The following is a 24,407-nucleotide window of genomic DNA, read 5'->3' as shown; positions in this document are numbered from 1 at the left end:
TGACTCGTTTACCGACTCTATTGGGGTCATCAGGTGTCGGGATTGGGTACAGTTACAACACATGTAGGAGTCGATGCTTTGTTGTCAAGGATTCACCACATACTTGCGAGTGTGGATATCCTATGCGATCTGAGGAGATATTAGTGTGACGAATCTCTGGCCAGAGTACATGATGTGATTTAAGAAATGGTTTCTTAGTAGCACATGCGATGTCACTATTTGATCTTCAAGATGCATTGCATAGTTATCGAATCTCGAGCGACTCTCGATATACCAATGGTTGCTGATTCGATCGGGATATTTGGATGAAGGGACCGTACTGTACGCTAACCAAAATCTACTGGTTCTTGTAGGCACTATCAGTGATACCTAGGGAATCATGGGGCGATGTTGCTAGGCGCTCATACCATGATTCGATGGGCAAGTCGAAAATTGTTGTTCCGAGTCACAAGGAGTTGTGAGCCCACGGCTAGCTGTATCCCTGAACCATTGAGGGTCACACAGTGTAATGGATTTTTAATCCCCGTTGAGATAGTTAAATTTAAAGAGTTAAATTTAATGAACGAAGAAGTTGGACTTCTTATTTAAGAGTAGAGGAGTAAAATTTCCTAAAATGACATAGGGATGGCCATTTTTGGAAATCACTGAATTCGGATTCAGAAAAATTTATCTTGACTTTAAAAGGTGCAGAAATGGTTTCTGTGCACATTGGTGAAATCGGTTTATCAATCGGAGTCACGATGAATTTTATATTAATTTCTGAACATGCGGGCTTTGCTTGTCGGGCCTGAACTTATGACTAATGGGCCCTAAGCTGTTAGTGGCCTACATTATAAATAAGTTATTGCAGTACAGAAATTACACACGAGAGGTCACAATTTTCGAAAACCCTAAGTATTTTTCTAAAAGGTGGCCGCCCCCCTCCCTCTCTCTGTCAGAAAAATCCAGCCTGTGATTTTAAATTACAGTCTGGTTTAACGAATCAAATTCGTTAATCTCTTCGTAGAAAACTTCTGATAGATTTTCTAGTGCAATCTATCAGAGGGATTAAATCTCTATTCGTGGACCTGATTGAAGAACAGTTCATCCATCGGTTCCAGGGAGATACAACAAGAGCAGAGAAATCTGTTGGTGTCCAAAATCTCGATACGAGATTAAAGGTAAAAATTTTATAATTGTTATTTAAATTTTTACACACAAGTAATTTAATCGTAAAGATTTGATACCCAATATGTAATCGTTCCATATAATAAATATTTTTAAACTTCCGCTGCACCGGGTATCAATCTTGTTTGATCTGAAAGCCGCGTTCTCCAACAGTGGTATCAAAGCCAGGTTGCTCAGATCAAGCGATTAAATAAATCGATTGTACAAAATTTTTTTAGGCCTCGGTTTTTGAAACAAAATAAATATTTTAAAAATAAAAATATTTTTCGGGCAAAAACCCGGGCAGCGATTGGATCGCTGCCCGGGTGGGGCAGCGATGGTCGCTGCCCCAGGCAGCGCACGGCGCTGCCCTGCGCAGCGCTGGGCGCTGCCCATGGGCAGCGATGTGATCGCTGCCCATGGGCAGCGATGTGATCGCTGCCCATGGCAGCGCACGGCGCTGCCCAGGGCAGCGATCGTCGCTGCCCTAGGGGCAGCCGGGCTGCCCGGCCCGGGAACGTCCCGGGCGGCCCGCGGGAAAAATTATTTTTAATTTTTAAATTAAATTTTAATATGTTAAAATTCTATTTTTTGGTCCGATCAAAAATTGTTTTGATTGGTCCACGAGGCGTCGGATCGAATTGTTCGAGTCCGAAAATTTTAAAATTGATTTTTGGATAAATTTGAATTTTTGGAAAATTTTAATATTTTATCCTTTAATTGAATTTTGAAATTAATTAATTTTTGGTACAATTGATGATAAGATATGATCTTATGGATATATTGAGTAAAATATGATTTTATGTATAAAATTGGATTTTATAGATAAAATATGATTTTATTTGATAAAAAGATAAAATATGATTTTATATGTAAAATAAGATTTTATGTATGAGATATAATTTTATCTTTTTAAATTTAAATTGCCATTGCATGTTATCCAATAAATTAATTTTGAATTAAATGTTATTGGATAAGGATGATCGATTGCCATGACCAATTTTGTAGGTGTATGTTAGGAATTTACATTTGTTTTATTGTTGTTGGTTTTATTAATGGGCCTGGTTTATGGCCCAATATGAATGTCATATGTAATAAAAGTGGGCTTGGTTTATGGCCCGTTCCCACCCCTTAAAAATGTATCCCCTACTTGTCATTGTTATTTATTGTAAATACATTAGATTTAGTGGGAGATCAAGATTTGAAGATGGAGGTGGGCCCAGCAGACAATAAAGACAGAAGAAATGTAAATTGGAAGCAAATGTAATAGGATTGCATTTCATACTGCATATTACCTAGGATTGGACTAAGACTCGTGATTGGCAACCACGGGTTGATTAGAAATGGAATCGATCATCCTATATAATATGTGATATTATAGTTGTATGCATGTTTTAGACAAAATTGTGTGAATCCGACAAGCATACAAAATTTTAAAAATGATGAGACAAATTTTTATAATTAAAAATCCCTCATTTTAAATATGATTTAAAATTGATATCAAGATAAATAAAGGAAATTTAAATTTGTTTAAATGTTCCTACCTTCCATCAACGATCAATGTATGAGATGCTACCCGCGGATACGGTCCGGCTCATATTATTGGGGGGCCCGTTCGTCGGAAAGCTGTACATTGGATCGACACATGTTGTAAGTTGGGTGGAACTCCCATGGGATCGGCTCATATTATTGGGGGATCCACATGGCGACCGTCCATCACAACTTAATATTGATGGGTCATCTTGACATGTCACAATAATCGGCGTCATATTATTGGGCCCTTATTGGACATGAGGTAAAAACGTGGAGGTTGCTTTGGAAGCAATTGGGCTCTACCTTTTGAAAATTATGGTTGGCTGATATTATTCGGGACTATAAGTTTGTCAATTGGACTCCATGTTCTCACTAAGGAAAACAGTTTCCCGTTTTCACTAGAGGGTAGTGAAATCGTTAAAATAGTGGGAGTGAGATTCATAAAATAAATTTCGCCTATTTTATGTCTTAGTAAATTGCTTAAACAATCACTGATATTTGTCTGTTTCTTTTCAGTATTTCATACAATGAATTCGCGTAATCCACTTTTCTCGATCCTCGAACAAAATAAGTTGACTGGCGCAAACTATACGAAATGGTTCCGTAAGTTGAAGATTGTCTTGACTTCGGAGAAGATGCTCTACGTTTTAGAGAAATCTCCTCCGAAGGAAGCACCAGCTGACGTAAGTCCGGAGAAGTTAGCCAAACTTGATACATGGTGGGACCATGATATCAAGACCAAATGCTATATGCAAGCCTCGATGTCTGATGAACTCCAGAGGCGATTTGAGGACACCGTGAATGCTGCTGACATTCACGTTCAACTCAAGGAACTTTTTGGGGCTCAATCGAGGGCTGAAAGGTTCGCTACTGTAAAGGAGCTAATGACGTGTCGCATGCGTGAAGGGACTTCGGTCCGTGATCATGGGGTACGAGTGATTTGGCTCATACAGAAGTTGGTAACCCTTGATTTGGTGTTGGAGCATGAACTCAACGTGGACTTACTACTTCTGTCTCTTCCTTCTTCGTTTGACGGATTTGTGGTAAATTTCAATATGAACAAGATAGAGGCCTCCCTTGAAGAGATGGTCAATATGCTTGTTACATATGAATCCACATTAAAGAAGGATAAACCGGCTTTCTTGGTGGGCTCCTCTTCTTCTGCTAAGAAGGGGCCAAGTACGAAGGGTAAGAAACGTTCTGCCCCACCCAAGAAAGTCGAACCCGAGAAGAAGTACAAGACAAAGGCTTCAAACATGGAAAAATCCAAGGATGTTTGCCATTACTGCAAGAATCCCGGTCATTGGAAGCGTAACTGCAAGGAATATCTAGAGCAGTTGCGAACTGCAAAGGGTATGTTCTATATTGAAATAAATGTTTCACTTAATACTACTTCTTGGGTATTGGATACCGGATGTGGATCTCACATTTGCAATGATTTGCAGGTGATGACAAGAAGTCGCAGGCTTAGGATGGGTGAGACCCAGCTGAGGCTCGGAAATGGTTCCAGAGTTGAAGCAAAAGCCGTGGGAGATGTTTATTTAATTTTGCAGAACGGTTTTAAGTTACTTTTAAGAGATGTTTTATTTGTTCCGGATTTAATTAAAAACATTATTTCTGTTTCTATGCTTGATAGAGATGGTTATTCTTGCAATTTTGTGAATGGGATTTGCAATATTTACAAGAATGAATGTTTAATTGGAAATGGACAACTTGAAAACGATCTATACAACTTAAAACTAAAAGACGTTCCAATAAATTATGTTGATAAACCGGCAACAACAAACAAAAGGAAAATCGATAGCCAAAACCCGGCAAACCTTTGGCACGCTAGGCTAGGTCATATTTCCTCAAGGAGGATGAACAAGCTAGTGGGAGAGGGCATGTTTGATATGTCTGATATTAACTCTCTACCTACTTGTGAATCCTGCCTAAAAGGAAAAATGACTAAATCTCTTTTTAAGGGGAAACCTGAGCGTAGTCAAAATCTGTTGGTTGATCCATACAGATGTTTGTGGTCCATTTAGAGTTGGGACTCAATATGGCCACACCTACTTCATTACCTTTACTGATGATTATTCAAGGTATGGGTATTTATATTTAATGAAATATAAGTCTGAAGCATTTGAAAAGTTCAAAGAATTCAAGGCTGAAGTAGAAAACAAGCTAGGTAAAAGTATTAAAGCACTTCGATCGGATCGAGGTGGAGAATACTTGAGTACCGAGTTTTTGGACTATCTGAAAGAGAATGGGATTCTCTCTCAGTGGACTCCTCCTATGACACCACAGCTGAATGGTGTATCGGAGCGTCGTAATCGAACTTTGTTGGACATGGTTCGATCCATGATGAGCTTCACTGAGCTTCCACCATCGTTTTGGGGCTATGCGCTTGAAACGGCGGTATTGTTGTTGAACAACGTCCACACTAAAGCAGTGGACAAAACACCATACGAGTTATGGAATGGCAAAGCTCCTAAGTATTCGTACTTGAGGATTTGGGGATGTCCTGCTTACGTGAAGCGGACAGTGGGAGATAAGTTGGATAGTCGATCCAGCTTATGTTATTTTGTAGGGTATCCGAAGAATTCAATCGGATATTATTTCTATTATCCTGCTGAAACAAAGGTGTTTGTTTCAAGGAATGCCACCTTCTTGGAGAAGGAGTTCTTATTGGATAAGAAAGGCGAGATGATGGAACTCGAAGAAATTCGAGAAGAACCCGAAATACAAAATAACGATCCTACACCTCAGGAACCATTGCTGGACACGCCTATACCTAGAAGATCCGAAAGGACTTCTAGACCTCCTATTCGATATGGTCTTCTTCTTGAAGGGGATCAAGGTGAACCCGATGTTGGATGTGATCCAAGAAACTTCAAGGAAGCAATTTCTGATGCGGATTCAAATTTATGGCTTGAAGCTATGCAGTCGGAAATAGATTCGATGCATACAAACCAAGTTTGGTCTTTAGTAGATCCTCCCGATGGAATTGTTCCAATAGGGTGTAAATGGATCTACAAGAGAAAGCTTGGGCCTGATGGTAAGGTATTGACCTACAAGGCGCGATTGGTGGCGAAAGGTTATACTCAAAGACAAGGAGTTGACTATGATGAAACCTTTTCACCAGTTGCAATGTTCAAGTCCATAAGAATCCTTATTGCCATAGCTGCATGGTATGACTATGAGATATGGCAAATGGATGTGAAGACTGTTTTTCTTAATGGAGACATTAAGGAAGAAATCTATATGAAGCAGCCTGAGGGGTTCACATCCATGGGAAGCGAGCATAAGGTATGCAAGCTTCAGAGATCAATTTATGGTCTAAAACAAGCATCAAGAAGTTGGAACCAAAAATTTGATGAAACAATAAAAGATTTTGGTTTAATCAAGAATCCGGAGGAACCATGCGTGTACAAGAAAGTAGTTAAGGATGCTGTGACATTCTTAGTACTTTATGTTGATGACATCCTACTCATTGGGAATGATGTAGGGATGTTGCAGTCAACAAAGATATGGTTATCAGGTAGATTCTCGATGAAGGATTTGGGTGAGGCATCCTATATTCTTGGGATACAGATCTATAGAGATAGATCTAAGAGAATGATAGGACTCACTCAATCAACCTACATCGACACCATATTGAAACGGTTTTCAATGGATGGGTCCAAGAGAGGACATCTACCCATGTGTCATGGAGTTTCTCTATCCAAGTCTATGTGTCCCAAGACTGATGAAGAGATAGAGAAAATGACACATGTACCATATGCGTCAGCCATAGGTAGTATCATGTATGGGATGATATCTACCAGACCGGATGTAGCATTTGCTCTGAGTGTCACGAGCAGATATCAAGCTAATCCCGGTCAAATACATTGGAAAGCCGTGAAGGACATTCTTAAGTACTTACGAAGGACTAAGAATATGTTCATGGTATATGGAGGAAGAGAACTAAAATTGGAAGGCTATACCGACTCTAGCTTCCAAAGTGACGTGGATGACTCGAAGTCAACCTCTGGATTTGTGTTCATGCTCAATGGCGGTGCTGTCTCTTGGAAGAGTTCCAAGCAGGACACCACAGCGGATTCCACCACTGAAGCTGAATACATTGCAGCATCAGCTGCTGCTAAAGAGGCCGTTTGGATGAGGAATTTCGTCCAAGAGTTGGGCGTCATTCCTGAAGTTGTTGGTCCAGTCCCGGTGTACTGTGACAACACGGGTGCCGTTGCTCAGGCAAAGGAACCAAGGTCTCATCAAAGATCCAAACACGTACTGAGGAAATACCACATCATCCGGGAGATTGTGGAAAGAGGAGACATTACTGTCGAAAGAGTGGCCTCTGCAGACAATATCGCTGATCCACTTACTAAGCCCTTGCCAGGACCATTATTTGACAAACATCGCGAAGCAATGGGTCTACGTAGTATGACTAGTTGGCTATAGGGCAAGTGGGAGATTGAAAGAGTGGGTGCCCAGTGAGCCAACTTGTGGCTAAGGGCTTTGATGACTCTTTGTATAAGCAATCTTTTGTTTAATATAATTTACACTTTTATTAATGGCAATGACTTTATCTTTCTTCATATTGTTATATTATGATAAACTATTGTTGTTTTGATAAAGACCTTGAATATACTATAGTGTATGTAAGATGTGGTAGAACATGGGGATGTCTATCATGAAACACATCTTATAGTCACTGTATATTCTAAACTGTTCCTAGTCGATTGAGCCGTCCGATAATAAGGATAAGGATCGCTCGAGTTTGAGACTAGCATTTGCGATGCAGAGTACCACGTTTCATTGGTAAGGAACATAGAGATATTCGAAGCATGCAAATGGATATTCATATGATGAATGATCGAACTACCCTATCCGGACTTTCCAAGTGGTTATAACTTATCGAGTGGATAAAGTCCGCGGTTTTGGTTGTACACCATTAGTCCTTACTACTTGAGACATCATTGAGACTCTATATGCTAGTACTGTGCTTTGACACGTTTACCGACTCTATTGGGATCATCAGGTGTCGGGATTGGGTACAGTTACAACACATGTAGGAGTCGATGCTTTGTTGTCAAGGATTCACCACATACTTGCGAGTGTGGATATCCTATGCGATCTGCGAAGATATTAGTGTGACGAATCTCTGGCCAGAGTACATGATGTGATTTAAGAAATGGTTTCTTAGTAGCACATGCGATGTCACTATTTGATCTTCAAGATGCATTGCATAGTTATCGAATCTCGAGCGACTCTCGATATACCAATGGTTGCTGATTCGATCGGGATATTTGGATGAAGGGACCGTACTGTACGCTAACCAAAATCTACTGGTTCTTGTAGGCACTATCAGTGATACCTAGGGAATCATGGGGCGATGTTGCTAGGCGCTCATACCATGATTCGATGGGCAAGTCGGAAATTGTTGTTCCGAGTCACAAGGAGTTGTGAGCCCACGGCTAGCTGTATCCCTGAACCATTGAGGGTCACACAGTGTAATGGATTTTTAATCCCCGTTGAGATAGTTAAATTTAAAGAGTTAAATTTAATGAACGAAGAAGTTGGACTTCTTATTTAAGAGTAGAGGAGTAAGATTTCCTAAAATGACATAGGGATGGCCATTTTTGGAAATCACTGAATTCGGATTCAGAAAAATTTATCTTGACTTTAAAAGGTGCAGAAATGGTTTCTGTGCACATTGGTGAAATCGGTTTATCAATCGGAGTCACGATGAATTTTATATTAATTTCTGAACATGCGGGCTTTGCTTGTCGGGCCTGAACTTATGACCAATGGGCCCTAAGCTGTTAGTGGCCTACATTATAAATAAGTTATTGCAGTACAGAAATTACACACGAGAGGTCACAATTTTCGAAAACCCTAAGTATTTTTCTAAAAGGTGGCCGCCCCCCTCCCTCTCTCTGTAAGAAAAATCCAGCCTGTGATTTTGAATTACAGTCTGGTTTAACGAATCAAATTCGTTAATCTCTTCGTAGAAAACTTCTGATAGATTTTCTAGTGCAATCTATCAGAGGGATTAAATCTCTATTCGTGGACCTGATTGAAGAACAGTTCATCCATCGGTTCCAGGGAGATACAACAAGAGCAGAGAAATCTGTTGGTGTCCAAAATCTCGATACGAGATTAAAGGTAAAAATTTTATAATTGTTATTTAAATTTTTACACACACGTAATTTAATCGTAAAGATTTGATACCCAATATGGAATCGTTCCATATAATAAATATTTTTAAACTTCCGCTGCACCGGGTATCAATCTTGTTTGATCTGAAAGCCGCGTTCTCCAACACATTGTACATACTACTTTGTGCTCTTCCTATTGCTGACTGACTGTCACAATGAATCGTAATGGAAGACACCGGTTTATTCCAACATGGAATATGTTCTAGAAAGTTACGAAGCCATTCGGCTTCTTCTCCAGCTTTATCTAGAGCAATGAACTCGGACTCCATAGTCGACCGAGCTATACAAGTTTGTTTAGAGGATCTCCATGACACCGCTCCTCCACCGATTGTGAACACATATCCACTCGTAGACTTGGAGTCTTTCGTGTCAGAAATCCAATTTGCATCACAATATCCTTCTAGGACTGCAGGATATTTTGTATACACTATTCCATAACTCGAAGTGTATTTCAAATATCCAAGCACTCTTATTAATGCTTTCCAATGATCCTCACTTGGATTACTTGTGAACCGACTCAGTTTGTTTACAGTATATGCAAGATCAGGACGTGTACAGTTAGTTAAGTAAATTAAACTTCCTATCACCCTTGCATATTCCACTTGTGAAACAGGTTCTCCTCTATTTTTGGCTAAATGTGTACCCAATTCCATAGGTGTTCTAGCCGAAGGACGATTTGTGACATTAAATCGTTCAAGAACCTTTTCTACATAATGAGTTTGGGATAACATAATTCCAGCAGGAAGTCTAGAGACTTTAATCCCTAGAATTATATCACACAATCCCAAATCCTTCATATCAAAATGTTGTCTCAACATTTTCTTGGTTTTCACAATCAATTCATGGTTACTACCCATGATTAACATGTCATCGACATAAAGGAAAACAATTACATATGCATTTGTAGTACCTTTAATATAGACACATTTGTCACATTCATTTATTGTGAAACCATTTGATAACATTGCAGTGTCAAACTTTTGAAGCCACTGTTTAGGTACTTGTTTGAGTCTATACAACGACTTGACAAGTTTACACACCTTTCCTTCTTTTTCGGGTACAATAAACTCTTCTGGTTGTTTTATATATATTTCTTCATCCAACTCTCCATTCAAAAACGCTGTTTTAACATCCATTTGATGTATCTCAAGATCATGCAAAGCTGCAATAGCTATGAGAACAAGAATGGATGTTATTCTAGAAACCGGAGAGTAGGTATCAAAGAAATCATATCCCTCCTTTTGTCTAAAACCTTGAACCACGAGTCGAGCTTTATATTTATCTATACATCCATCTTCTTTGTATTTTCTTTTAAGAATCCACTTGGATCCTAAAGATTTACATCCCGGAGGGAAATCAACCAACTCCCACGTATGATTATGCATGATGGAATCTATTTCATTTTGTATGGCTTCCTTCCAAAAAGGAGCCTCAGGATTTGATAAAGCCTCTTGAAGAGTTTTTGGTTCATTATCTAACATGTATGTTAGAAAATCAGGACCAAACGATTTTTCAACTCTTACACGCTTGCTACATCGTGGTTCCTCGTTGTTTTGTGGAGTTTCAGTTGTGTTTTCATGAGTTCGCTTGTTCAAAATACTTTCTTTCCTTTCTTTACATGGAAAGATATTTTCAAAGAATACAGCATTCCTTGACTCCATAATTGTGCCTTCATGTACATCAGGAATCGTTGACTTATGTACTAAAAATCGATATGCATTACTATTGTATGCATAACCAATAAATATGCAGTCAACCATTTTAGGCCCAATTTTTATTTTTTTTGGCTTAGGTACTTCTACTTTAGCCAAACACCCCCACACTTTGAGGTATTGGTAAGAAGGTTTACGACCTTTCCACTGTTCATATGGTGTTTCATCTTTTTCTTTGATTGGAATCCGGTTTAGAATGTGATTTGCTGAGAGAATCGCTTCACCCCACATATTTTGAGGTAAGCCAGAATTTATTAACAACGCATTCATCATTTCCTTTAATGTTCGATTTTTGCGTTCTGCAACGCCATTGGATTGAGGTGAGTAAAGGGCTGTCGTTTGATGAATGATGCCCGAAGTTGAGCAAAATTCTTCAAAAGGAGCTACATACTCTCCACCTCGTTCACTTCGAATCATTTTAATCTTTGAACTTCGTTGATTTTCAATCTCAGTCTTATATTTCTTGAAAGCTTCAATTGCTTCATCTTTGCTTTTCAATAAATATACGTAACAAAATCTGGTGCAATCATCAATGAATGTTATAAAGTACTTATTTCCACCTCGTGTTTGTACCATTTTTAAATCACATACATCAGTATGTATTAATTCAAGTGGCGTAGTACTTTTCGTGACATTATGAAATGGAGCTTTAACCATTTTTGCTTCAACACAAATCTCACACTTGTTTTGTGGATTTCTTTTAAACGTATGTATTACATTTAAATTTGCAAGTCATTGCAATGTATTGAAGTTAACATGTCCTAATCATTCATGCCATAATTCATAACTTTCAGTCAATTAAGCAGAACTAATAACTTTATTTTTCGCCTCAAGCCGGGAAACATTCATTACATTCAGTTTAAAGAGACCACTATCTTGGTACTCTTTGCCAACAAATACACCAGATTTAGTTAATACAAATTTATCAGATTCAAATACCATTCTAAATCTAGCCTTGCTCAAAAGAGAACCCGAAACTTAGTTCTTCCGAATGTCTGGCACATGCAGCACATTCTTGAGCGTCACCTCTTTGCCCGAGGTCATCTTCAACACCACGTTTCCTACTCCCACAACTTCAGATGTTGCGGAGTTTTTCATGAACAACTTTCGATCCCCAACAGTGGCATAGGTGGAATACATATCTTTATCGGCATAAATGTGACTCGTAGAGCCGGTATCAATCCATCATCCTCTCGGATCATCCACCATGTTGGTCTCACAAATAACGACACTTAAATCAATATCAAAAATTGCTAAAGGTACATACCTTTGTTCAACCAAGTTTGATTGATTTTATTTCTGATTTGTGTTGTTTTTCTTTGGAATTCGGCAATCCCTTGCCATGTGATTTGGTTTGCCACAGTTGTAGCAACTTCCTTGAAATTTCTTCGCCTTCCCTTTTTGCTTCCCATCATGGGGGCGCTTCCTCTTTTGACTCGTACTAGACTCCGTCAGATTTGCTTTGGCCTCGGTTTCCATCTTTTTATGTGACTTGGCCTCGGTATTTCTGTTGTCCTCCTCAATGCAAAGTCGCACTATAAGATCTTCAAGTTTCAACTCCTTACGTTTGTGCTTAAGATAGTTTTTGAAGTCTTTCCACATTGGAGGCAACATCTCAATGATAGACGCGACTTGTAATGGTTCATTGATTTCCATCCCTTCGGCCAATAAGTCATGAAAGATGATTTGTATCTCTTGCACTTGACTCATTACAGTTTTTGAGTCTATCATCTTGAAGTCCAGAAATTTGCCAACCACGAACTTCTTTATACCTGCGTCTTCCATTTTGTATTTCTTCTCCAAGGAATCCCAGAGTTCCTTGGCCTTCTTGACAGAGGAGTAGACACTATAGAGAGTGTCATCAAGGCCATTCAGAATATAGTTTCTGCACAGAAAATTGCTGTGGTTCCATGCATCAACTGCGGTCCTCCTTTGGGTGTCAGAATCGCCATCAATGACGACAGGGGGATCCTCCTTCAAGAATCTAGACAAATTGAGTGTTGTCAGATAGAACAGCATTTTCTGTTGCCAACGTTTGAAGTCGGCACCAGAAAACTTAGGTGGATTTTCTCCATGTGCGGGGGCGGAAGCGAGCGGAGTGAATGAAATGGTAGACATCTTTAGAATCCGAGAAATACAAAATTTTGTCTTGCGATTGTTACGAGGGTGTACTTCGAATTCTGAAAACGTGTACAACAACAGCAGCAACGACAATAACAACTAGTCGAGGCGAGAGAATCTCTCTATCCGCAAGACAAAATTTCCCGTTAACAGTGCTCAATGTTGGCGGCAATCGTCTCTAAGATACAACGACTAACGATCGTGATATAGCAGCACTACAAATATCACGAACTTCAGCGAACGAAAATAAGTTTTTCAACTTTTTTTTGAGAAAGTGAGGGAGAGATATTTCAGAAATCAGAAATCTGATGTATACGTTATCAGATGTTTCTGTATCTATATCTTTTTTTTGTTATAATTATCATATATATAGGCTTATACACGAAACAACACGTTTTAAGGTGTAAGGATGCAACCCATGATAGAAAAAGCCCAGAAAGAGACGCAGCTTTTCAGACTGTAGAAGGCGCGCTTGGTCGGTTATTTTTGACCGATCAAGCGCCCCTCTTCTGACATACCTACTGTCTCGCTCAAACTATGGTGCGCTCGGTCGGTTAAATTTAGCGGACCGAGCGCCCAACTTTTATGAAACATTCTGTCTCGGCAGAGGAGGGCCGTGCTCGGTCGGTTGTTTTTAACCGATCGATCGCACTCACAAAAATAATAAAATATTATTCTTGAACCAAATTTTATCCAAAAAGGATAATCGGATCAGAAGACCTCGCCTCGCCTCGCCGAGCCGAGCCTGCCGGCCGTGCGCGTGTGTTAGTTGCATCAATTAGCGTCTTGCCTCTTTTCAAAATATTGGTGCCCTAAGGGCCCAATCCCATACTCCAAAGTTGGACTATATAATGTGAACAATACATTGGAAATCTTCCAATGTGGGATATTGTTTTCCTCCAAATTATTCACCACAATTCAAATTTTTGAAGCAATTCAAACTTTTGAGACAAGCTTTTAAGCTCATTTCTCATTTCTTACAAACTTTTGATACAAGGCTTTCAAGCCCATTTATTCATTCAATGCTTTCAAGCCCATTTATTCATTCAATAATTTTCAACACAATCGTTGAAAGTATTATGTTCAATCAACCAAATCTTTACTTCATTGATGGTTCAGGGGGACTGGTAAAATTTTTCTTCATTGTGCAATTTTGGCTCACTTAAGAAAGCATGAAAAAATTATAATTTCAGTAACAACTTCAGGAATAGCTGCAACGTTGTTGCCCGGGAGAAGGACTGCTCACTCATATTTCCAAATTACACTTAGACCAACGACAACAACACTATCCAGCATCAAAAAGCAAACAGAACTTGCAGAGCTAATAAGACGTGCAACAGTTGTAGAATGGGACGAGGCTCCAATGGCAAATTGTTTTGATTTCGAATCTGTCAGTAAAATTTTTCAAGATATAATGGAAAATCAATTGCCATTTGGAGAGAAAATTATGGTATTCGGTGGAGATTTCAAGAAAATACTACATGTTGTTAAACTAGGAACGATGAGGGACCAAATTGCCGCAAGCATTTCAAGATCGACATTTCGGAATCATGTAAAGATATTACAACTTGAGCAAAATATGAGATCTGCACAAGATAATGAGTTCTCGCCTTTTTTGTTGAGCATTGGTGATAGCTTGCAACATACTACGAATGGTGATTTTATAGAATTTCCAGCTTCTATGATCATACCATGAAAATGTGAAAATACCATGGAAATGTGAACAATCAATTCATCAACTCATTGAAGCTGAAAATTATATAAAATCAACAATCAATTCATCAACGCATTGACGTTGTTTTTCTTGATACACAAAAGAATTATAAGACTCACGGAGAAGAAAAGAGCTCCTGTTAACTGAGGATCTGAATAAAGAAGTAGGAGAGTGCCTATTTTCATCTGTTAAAAAAAATGTGTAAATGAGCTTTTATGTTGCCCCATTTGGGACACTCATATATATCCTCCTTCGTCCAAAAATACTATGTTATGAATTTATACAAGTTTTTAGACTTACATTATGACAAAAAGGTTTTTTTTATTTAATATATGTGATTATTCTTTACAATTCCATTTGTTGACGAATTAAGCCGATTTTCTTTCGCAAAACATGTGTTACACACGTAACGTATATGCATCATGCACTAATTAATAATAGTAAACATAATATTAAATATAAATTATTCAAATCTTATTATATGTCATATAAATTTTTTTATGCATAAATATAAAACTATATTTTAGATAAAAAAAATAATAATTTATATACCCCCAATGTGTACAACTTTAAAATTAAATTCCAAGGCAAATTGTTTCTCCAACAAAGCGTGGAAATTCCAAATCTCTCCGATTAATTAATTACTTACATTGCACTCAAAGGTCTTCACATATCCTCAGACAAACTCCAGCTTGCTTCAACCAAGACGCGTCGGATCTTAGGAGGACTCATCGTGTTTCTTAATTTGATGCCTGCAGAAAATCGACGGACGGATCGGTGTACCGATAACTGGGCCTGTGATTTTTGCTTACGGTAATGCGTTTCGCTGTTTTTTTTAAAATTTATTTTTAATGTGTCCGTACGTGGAATTGGCTTCGAAGTTTATGATTTGTTTTTATGATTTGGATTCACGATTTCTCTTCTGGGTTCTACGCGTATGTGTTGTAGGTGAAATGGGATGATATCAGTTTTCGAATATAGAACAGGGAGAGTAGTAGTTTGATTTTAATTAAATATTATTTCATCCTTTAAATAATTTTGTTGCTATGAGATCATGCGATGAATAAAAGGTATACTTTGTGGTGTTAAAGTAAAATTTTCGAAATGCTATCCATGTGAGTCGGGGTGGCAGCCGGTGTTATGAAACTGAACTGGGACTGATAGAAATAAGTTCTGATTTATTCAATGGAGGGTGTGTGCTCATGAGAAAGAGTACGTATTCTCGAGAATTTTAACTTCAGTCCTTAGTGTTCAATCTTTACCCTTCTGTAGCCAATAGTTTATGGTTTGATGCTTTATTCTGATTTTACTAGAACTACATGGACACCCCATTTTATCTTTTCCTTCAGTCATGATCTTTCGATATCCCCTTGACCTTTTGAATTCAGTAACCTTCCTCACCTCATAAGTTTGGAGGTCTGGCGTGTAATCCTACCAACACTTTGTATTTATGCAAGTCTGGAAGTTAGACCTGTTTTGTTTGATTTTGGTATGTGAGGATGTGTCTTCTATGAACTGTTATTTCCTGCCACGTGTTTGTCCTCTGCAATTTTAAATCAATGATGTGTTTATGTCAGGACCTGATATCATGCTCTAGGCATCGGCAACCTGGGAAAGAGTGCATAAGAAGGTGTTTTACTTGTATAAAATCGATTGAAATGAAAGGTTTGAGCACACCATTGAATAGCACGGCAATTTTACCATCTCCAGTTCTGCTGTGGAGATTCAAGGTAGCACTGTTATTGTTTTCATAGTAACACTAATCGTTAGCTGAGAAATTATGGTACGACGAACAAATATGAGCTGTCCAAGTGTCATTTTTCCTTTTTGTTTTTTTTGTTATCTAAAATTGTTTATCATAAATTGAAGTGTCGAGGGGCAATACATCATCTATTTGTTCAAATTTCTTTCTGCTGTTTGAATGGAAATCAAGCCAAAAAGGAAAAGGAATTTTGAAATAAAATAGACGGATAAGTCGTAGAATGATGACACTGAAATTTATATTCAGGTAATGAATGGAAACAAGATCTGTTTGTGCACTAATATTATCCTTAACGTGCAAAGTGTATAGTAGAAGGTTTATTTTCTGTTTTCGTCTTTTACTGTGGCACATAAAAGTTACCATGATAAATTCCGAAGTAGGGCTGATTATTTGACCCTGGTTGAAAAACATCTTTGAAATGTTTTGTTTGATAAGATTATATTGCTTGACGATTCTCCTGGAGATGTTCCGGCCTTGGTACTTAATGTCTTGTTCAGATCTTCTTTTATGCTTATCTTGCTAAATGTCAAATGCGCGCAATTTTAGTTATACACTTTTGGCTATAGACTGACTTTTTCACCACGCCTTCTTTACGCTCTTCAATTTTGATTTGGTGGTTGTTGTCTTCTTAACACATAGGACTATTTATGGTTCGAACTTATGTTTTATCATTTTGTTTATGGTATTTAATCAAATCACTCACTTTTTCTTTCATTGTCTTTTTGTTATCTTACCACAAATCAGTTTAATTTCATAAGCTTTTGGTAAGCATGCAATGATTTTCAACTCTCTTGGATTGAAGTTCTATTCTTTTCTGCATGTTGAAAAATTAACACAATCTGATGTTTAGGTACTCTTATTTATCTTATGGGGATTCAGTTGTTGCAAGGTCAGCTTCCATGCTCTTTTGATATTACATGTATGCATTTAATGATTCTTTTTATTCATATCACATAATACAAATATATGATATGATTACCGACCTTGCATGGGAAACAGTAGATTTACAGTTGGCGCATTATTCATGGTTACACTTTGAATGTGCAGATTGGATGGGATTCGGTTATGAGAATGAACACAGACCTGAGAGATTTGTTTTTATACGAGGCTTTTTTGTATTACAATCCACTTCTTCTTGTGGTAAGTGAAGCTTTATAAGTTTGGTTTGAACCATTATATGGATTCTGAAACAAAGCATAGCCACTTGAGTTGCTTATCAGTTATCAACTCCTGTTTCTGATTTAACTCTGTTATTTTTTGTTCTTTCATAGACCATGATGGTTTGGCTTTGGGGAATATGTTTATGGGTTTTTTCCCAGGCTAATGTTGGTTATGCCAAAATTTTTGACTTAGATCCAAATCATCTCACTCAACGAGAAATATGGAAGGTATGCATTGTTGTGAAATGTCATTGATTTGTGCTCTAACCATTTATTGAACCCTGTCCGTGTCCCTAAATGTAGCTGAACCTGACTTATTATCTCTAGCCTGATATTGTACTTTAACATAATATCTGAACCTTCTATGACAAAGTTTGGCCTTCATATGGACTTGAATTTCTCACTCCCAAAACTTGGTAGGAAAATGTCTGCAAACTGCAAATAATTGAAAATTCGTTTCTCTTTGTCAATTTTTATTATTATGTTGCTCATAAACCATTTATTGCAGTGTGCTACCTGGATGACGATCATTGTCCCAACTAGCATGACCGCATATCTGTATCTTTATTCTCATGGAGAAGTTTTATTGGCTGCATTCCAACCAGTGTAATAGATAACTCCTCTTCTTCAATTCATTTTGATGCTTCATCCATTTCAGATACTTCTTACTAATGATTTGATTGTATATCAGATACGATGAACATTTGGAGTTCTATCATTTTTAAGCACACTTCTATTTTGCATTTATTTTGCCACGAAGCTTGAAAGAGAAAAGAACTAGGGACACTAGAACAATTCTCAAAAAATGTTTTAAGCACGTTTCTATTTTGCATTTGTTTTGCCACATGGCTTGAAAGGGAAAAGAACCATGGACACTAAAACCATTTTCGAAAGAGATATTTTAGCAACTCTTCAAATCGACAGGCGACAGCGAAACTTTTAGACGGTTTGAAAGGGAAAAATAACTGGAGATACAAGAAGTATGTTCAGAAAGGATATTTTTGTGAACATTTGTCGCGACAGCGGAACGTTTGGCTAACATGACCCTTTTGTGATCCATGATCATGTTGACAATGGTTTGTTTGGTACGACTGCATTCGGTTATATGACAACTCCCATACCTAACCTGTGGCATAAAGAGGCCACATCAAAATCTTATATATGCACTTTCTTCATCTGCAAATTGAACGGACAGGATATGATAATATCATCAATTGATTTTTCCTGAAGCTTTTTCTGCACTTTGATCTTTCAAGTGAAATATGAGTACATGTGGAATGAAATCATTAAATTGAAAGTTAGATATGTCTTATTTGGCCATCTATTGCTTCGGAATTGTGGTCTAAACTTTTCTCAGTTGATGTGAAGAATTGTTTAAATATCTTTTTACATGTTTTTTTTCATGTATGATAGTTAAAATCTGCGCTATGAATCACACCTGATTTTTGTTGTGTTATGCACTTCCTATCATATAATATATTGATGTAATAAACTTTATGGTGGGAACTGCAGATACTCTTGTATGCAGCTGTTGCAATGATCCTCATATTTCCATTTGATATATTTTATTTGTCATCTCGCTACTATTTGTTGCGGACCATTTGGCGGATAGTGTTCCCATTGCAGGCAAGTTTCGAGGCTTGATAACATGTGGTGCATATCCTATCCATTTTTGTGGTTTGAGAAAAATAGGAAGGAGCTGACTTTTGTATTTGTTGCCATTTCATTTTAATTTGATTCTTACTGGTAACAACTAACACATTTTGTAGGTATTATGCATTTTATGAAGCAGAGGCTATTTTAGGTTAATATCCCCGCAATTTCTGAACTTAGGAATTCGTGCCTAACATATCTTTATTGACTTGCTACTTGTATCATAATCCATAGAAACTGTAGTGAATGTTATACCCAGACAACTCTCAATTTGAGACTGTTTTCGGATGTTTTTGATATGGGATGCTAATCATTATTCTTTTTTCGTGAAAGTCGTTCTTATTCAGATATACGTATGCGGCGCATTCATATAGTCTCTTTTTCAGATATACGTGTGGTGCATTCACATAGTCTCTTGTACCCCTCAACCTCCTAAACATCCATCACTTCATTTGTTAGATTTTTCTTATATTTTTCGTTATATTTGTTAGTGTCTTTCTTTTATTTTTTATGGAGTATTTCCTTGTATATGTTTCGTTCCTGGAATGCAAGTGTATAATGAATGATAGTCGATACCCTTTTGGTGGTAAAAAGCTAGCAGCCTCAACTTGCTTTCCAGCATATGTAGCCCCTGTTAAACCCCTCATTAACAAATTCCATTCCAGCCACTGCTTCCATTTATCATATACTTATTTTATGTAATCACGTCAGGTTCCTTTCATAATTTCCTGACTGTTGCCTTTTTTGATTACCTACCTGCATCCAAAATTTTATCCAGATGAGTTTGTACCACTCCAAGCCTGTCGGTGTGGTGCCACCTTAAACCTTCCCCTGCTTTTTTGATGTGCTAGCTGGTTGACTATGTACAGAGTTTATGCTTCTTAGGTCAAAAATTATATTGTAATATGAGTTAAATTCAATGTTATCTTTCATCTAAATTGAGATATATACCTTTTAGATACTTGAAATTTGTAAACGTCTTCTTTACTTATGAACTTTCGTTTTCGTGCGGCGCAGGCTATAACGTTTGCTGACTTTTTTTTAGCAGATATATTTACTTCTATGTCAAAGGTACGCATTCCATATCTGTTATAATTTTTGCGAAGATTATATTTAACATGGAAAACATGTTCCTGTGTATGCCTCTGATTTATTTTCATCTTTCAATGATATTCTTATTTAAATGGGTAATGGGTTTTCTAAACTCTCAACCCTTAATTTTTCCTTTGTTAATTTTTCTTCGGTGCAGGTTTTCTCTGACTTGGAGCGTTCAGTATGTCGAATGGTCCATCGCCAGGTCAGCTTTTCTATATTTCACACTTTTTATCTTGTGATGTTGCCAACTTTGGTTGGAAGGATTAACAGTAAGATTTCTGGCAGCCAAAGGTATTTCTTGCTTTGATTGAACCACTTTCTAAAACTGCACGTTTTAACAATCTGTCTGTTAGATTCAATATGTAACTTGATTGATTGTTGCTTCATTGTTTGCATAATTTCTTTTTCAAGCACCTAAATTCTCCTTTAAAGTGACCTTTTCTAACAAATTATCTGTTAGAACATGCAGGTTGCTACTGTTGCATGGTTTGAGGCGGATTCGGTTTGTGGAAGCCACTCTGTTGCAATACCCATTGTTCTAGTTTTGCCTTACATTTTTCGTCTCTTTCAGTGTCTACGGCAGTACAAAGATTCTGGAGAGAGGACAACTCTTTTAAATGGTACATTGTGGCTCTTGCCTCTATATCATCATTGTGAGATCAAACTTGTTGGATGCCTCTATTTCATTATGAGATCAAACTTGTCGGAGTGATTATAAGATCGGTGTCTGATCAAGTACCAGCCGGTTTTGATGTTTTCTTTAGTTTTTCATCAATTATATTTGATCCGTTTTGTCTTTATGGTTCAGTCATTCTCAGTTACACATCTTTTTATTAATCAAATGATAAGAAATGAGCGATCTGACACATCAAACTACCAAATAATGTAGGTATTTGGAAATTTTGGAATTCATTTTAGTGGTTGCAACTTAGGTTGTGGTTGGATTGATGAATTTTAGATGACTTCATGTCAAATCCATTGATTTCAAATTCCGTGTTGCTTGTATGTACTAAATTCAAGTGAATTTCAAATTCATTCCATTTGAAGTTAAGCAATATCAATAGTAATTGTAGTAGATTTCAAATGCACCCAAAATTTGAAAATCACCCCTCAAGTCCTTCCCCAAAATGGTGTCATTCAAATCATTCCCCAAATCAAATCTCACCTCCAAGCCAAATCCATCAATCCAAGTGCAATCTTTTATTATTTCTCCATGCTAACCATGAACAGCCAGCTCTTAGTCTCCGTTACCGGTTAATCGAGGATCATATAGCTCGGATGTAACTAAATTTCTTGACACAATCGAGGATCATATAGCTGTATTAACTCTACTAGATTCACGATGATCCACTCCACAGGTAACTCGTATCGAGAACTAGGAAAGATTTTCTTGATATCATGAACATAACCAAATTTTGTAAGATATCTTTAAAAAATAACTTACTGATATCAAAGATATCCTTCTAATGAGGTCAGTCATTCCTTGCACTGTCAATATCTCTAAAGTCTAAACGCATTATAGAAATTGGACTTGTGTTAATGTTATTATTCTATGGTGTTGGGTTTGTGATAAAGATTCTCAATCAAGATGTCTTGTTGTTTCTCTTATGATCCTCTTGATTTTCCGCGATGCTTCCAAATTTCTAGGTTTTGTTTCATTTCTCTGCGATCATCATCCCCATTAACAATGGCTTATGGCTTTAACTTTAGGAGGCCTGATTGAACCGTTAATCTAACCCCTTTTGGAGTTGATTTGATTTTTATAAACTTGTTGATTTATGTGCTTTTTATTCGATCGATCAATAACTAGAGCTACCTATGCTTTCAGCCTTAAAGTATTCAACGGCAGTGCCAGTCATTTTTCTGTCAGCTCTTAAGTATCATGTCTTTCCTAACAAATGGACGGATATTTATCGGCCTCTGTGGCTTCTGTCGGCTATATTGAACTCTTTGTACTCATTCTACTGGGATATAACTCGGGATTGGGATTTGAGGTACTTCTGTTAAGAAACTGACTGATTTCATTGAATTTTTTATTTGCCATTGATCTGGTTTTAAATCAACTATTTTGTGGAAAATGTCTTTTTTTTTTTAATGTTTGAAACTGACATTTTCCTCATATATTTTTCTTCGTAATTTGAGGACATTATTGATTTATGTAATTTAATTGTTTACCAGTTGCTTCACTCGAGTCTTCAAGTTCAGCAGACCGCATTTCTTGTCCCACTTGTTATATGGAAGGACATGGGTAAACAATACTTGCCTTCTGCTTCTGTCTGTGTTTTTTGATATTTGGATTGGTTACACATATTCCATTTCCCTGCTTTAATGTCCGTAGTATGCTTCTGCTATTGCTCATCAATTAGATGTTCCTCATATGTCATGCACCGACTGAATATTTCCATGCTTCGGATGGGAGGATTTGTTCAGTTTAGAAAAAATAGTGCGACACTAGCTGCTACCGACGTTTCAAGGACCAACATGCACTTGATTGAATGCTTTCCAGTTCCTAAAATCACTAATCTGTTATATCATGAAACACCTGGTTTTGATCTCAATATGATTTATGCGAGTGTTCAATATTTGTGAAGTTACTTTTGGTTCTCGAATCCGCAGGTTTACTTTTGGGTGATCGGAAGCAATCTCATCCTACGATGCACATGGACATACAAGCTCTCAGCCCATCTTCGCCATAATTACATCACTGTTTTCGCAATAACGGCCCTGGAGATGCTTCGACGCTTCCAATGGATTTTCTTTCGCGTTGAAAATGAGTGGAATAAGATGAACTCGAAGTCTAATATTCAATTATCTATGCTTGACATTCCAAATGAAGAAGAGAAACTACTCAATTCCAATAGTCATAATGTATAGGTCGGATGGATGTTCATCCCAGTTGGGGAAACAGGAACCCCTTCCATTTTTTGATCACTAATATATAGATAGAGCATTGAGGAGTACGTTGGTTTGTCTTTAGATTGGCTAAAAATTCGATTTGGTTTTAACAAAAGAAAATTGGTAGATAGGCGAAAATCTTTTCGGCCCGGGTTTAGGGAGTCTCGGTCGTGAGCTTCCATGAACATGTCGGGTTCGGGTTGTGGATTTTGAGCTTCGAATGAAAATCTATTTTTTATTTGGCATTTTATTATGTCGCCATTGTGTGCAAATTGCAGTGGCATGTTCTGGGATTTTAGTTGCCGCGTATGGTGAAGGGATGCTAATAGACCGAACTGAACTTAGTTCAAATGGAACATCCGAACCAAATTTCATTTTCACTTGAAAACCATGTTGAAGTAATCGAGATTTTCTCGATTAAAGTTAAAGACTGGTTTTCTAAAATAGTAGGCTGTTTTTAATTTGGGTAAAAAAATAATAATATTTTTAGTATACAAAATAATACATTTTCATAGATTGGATCGGTTAAGAAATTTGTCTAGCAAAATTGATATGTATGATATTTTCATAAAAGTTTTTTGTGTTTTCAAAATCTGCCATCATCCGAGATGGTTTTTTTTTGTTTTTTTGTTTTGTTTTTTTCTAACTGTTAATTAAACTGTCTCTATTATGAGCGTTTTCTTGTAATGTATTTTTTTTCTTTAAATTTTTATTAATCATGGTTGAATTGGGTTCGCACAATTTTTCATTTTTTCTGGAATGCAAGTGTGCCAACTGCAAACGAACCAAAGAACCAAATTGACTGAAACGATAAAAATACAACTTCTAAAAATTCAAACAACAATGTATACCAAATTTGATAGTTGGTTCTAATCTCCTAAAGCACATAAACTCACCAAAGCAAAGAAAAAAAAAAAAAAAAGAAACAACACTTGAAATCGTGGGAATAAACTCGTGACATTATTTATATTTACATTAAACTTTAGGAATTTACAAAGCATAAAAATCTAATAAACTTTGCTGCAATCTAGAAATTGAACCATGGAATGAAAACTAAACTAGGAATTTGAAATGGATTAGTAGTTGAATGTGTCCCTCTAATATGGCGCTTGATTCTTTTGTCTCATTCTAAAACCGTTTCTTTTAACTCTCCACTATCCTTCAAAAACTGATTGCCCGCAGCCAGATTAACTCAAATTATTTATAATTATCATTGTGCCTCCATTATTCAATTGTCGGGTAATCTTTCTTCTTGGATTTGGCCCAAATGTATATAACTGGACTTAAACTAAACTAACTGGGCCGATTAAAATTTAGCCCAAACAAATTTTATTCCCCCAAACGCTTTGGGCCAAGACGTATGTATATAATTTGCATTTCCTCTTCCCGTTCCACTCTCAACACTGAGGCCCAAAA

General features: G+C 37.2%; 2 protein-coding genes across 4 annotated transcripts; one reads left to right on the top strand and one right to left on the bottom strand.

The window, feature by feature from the left end:
* Positions 1–11,884: 11,884 nt before the first annotated feature.
* LOC140879307 (uncharacterized) lies at positions 11,885–12,709 on the bottom strand. The gene has a single exon (XM_073282982.1). The coding sequence runs from the start codon at positions 12,707–12,709 to the stop codon at positions 11,885–11,887; it is 825 nt and encodes a 274-aa protein (XP_073139083.1).
* Positions 12,710–15,030: 2,321 nt separating this feature from the next.
* LOC140880754 (uncharacterized) lies at positions 15,031–23,229 on the top strand. 3 transcript variants are annotated; one of them, XM_073285475.1, is made up of 13 exons: positions 15,031–15,239; positions 16,004–16,156; positions 17,039–17,077; positions 17,236–17,328; positions 17,460–17,576; positions 17,857–17,952; positions 18,861–18,974; positions 20,019–20,072; positions 20,251–20,298; positions 20,566–20,716; positions 21,925–22,090; positions 22,275–22,344; positions 22,713–23,229. In XM_073285475.1, exons 2-13 carry the CDS (start codon positions 16,085–16,087, stop codon positions 22,968–22,970), a joined length of 1,278 nt encoding a protein of 425 aa, XP_073141576.1. In that variant the 5' UTR covers positions 15,031–15,239; positions 16,004–16,084; the 3' UTR covers positions 22,971–23,229. The 3 variants fall into 3 exon arrangements, with proteins under 3 accessions (XP_073141576.1, XP_073141575.1, XP_073141577.1); XM_073285474.1 differs by having other exon boundaries at positions 17,039–17,107; XM_073285476.1 differs by lacking the exon at positions 15,031–15,239 and adding an exon at positions 16,933–16,952 and having other exon boundaries at positions 16,053–16,156.
* The last annotated feature ends 1,178 nt before the right edge of the window (positions 23,230–24,407 follow it).

Source organism: Henckelia pumila, chromosome 2 (assembly GCF_033568475.1).
Source record: "Henckelia pumila isolate YLH828 chromosome 2, ASM3356847v2, whole genome shotgun sequence".
Lineage (NCBI taxonomy): Eukaryota > Viridiplantae > Streptophyta > Magnoliopsida > Lamiales > Gesneriaceae > Henckelia > Henckelia pumila.
The sequence above is the reverse complement of the archived record's forward strand: the minus strand, read 5'-3'. Positions and strand labels throughout refer to the sequence as shown.

What these genes read in the sequence shown, in the direction of transcription:
- LOC140880754 (XM_073285474.1), top strand. Translation starts at nt 16,085, where the DNA reads ATGAAAGGTTTGAGCACACCATTGAATAGCACGGCAATTTTACCATCT. An exon ending in TTCTGCTGTGGAGATTCAAG is followed by an intron (nt 16,157 to 17,038) that starts GTAGCACTGTTA and finishes TCTGATGTTTAG; the next exon opens with GTACTCTTATTTATCTTATG. An exon ending in TATTGGCTGCATTCCAACCA is followed by an intron (nt 17,953 to 18,860) that starts GTGTAATAGATA and finishes TGGGAACTGCAG; the next exon opens with ATACTCTTGTATGCAGCTGT.
- LOC140879307 (XM_073282982.1), bottom strand. Translation starts at nt 12,709, where the DNA reads ATGTCTACCATTTCATTCACTCCGCTCGCTTCCGCCCCCGCACATGGA.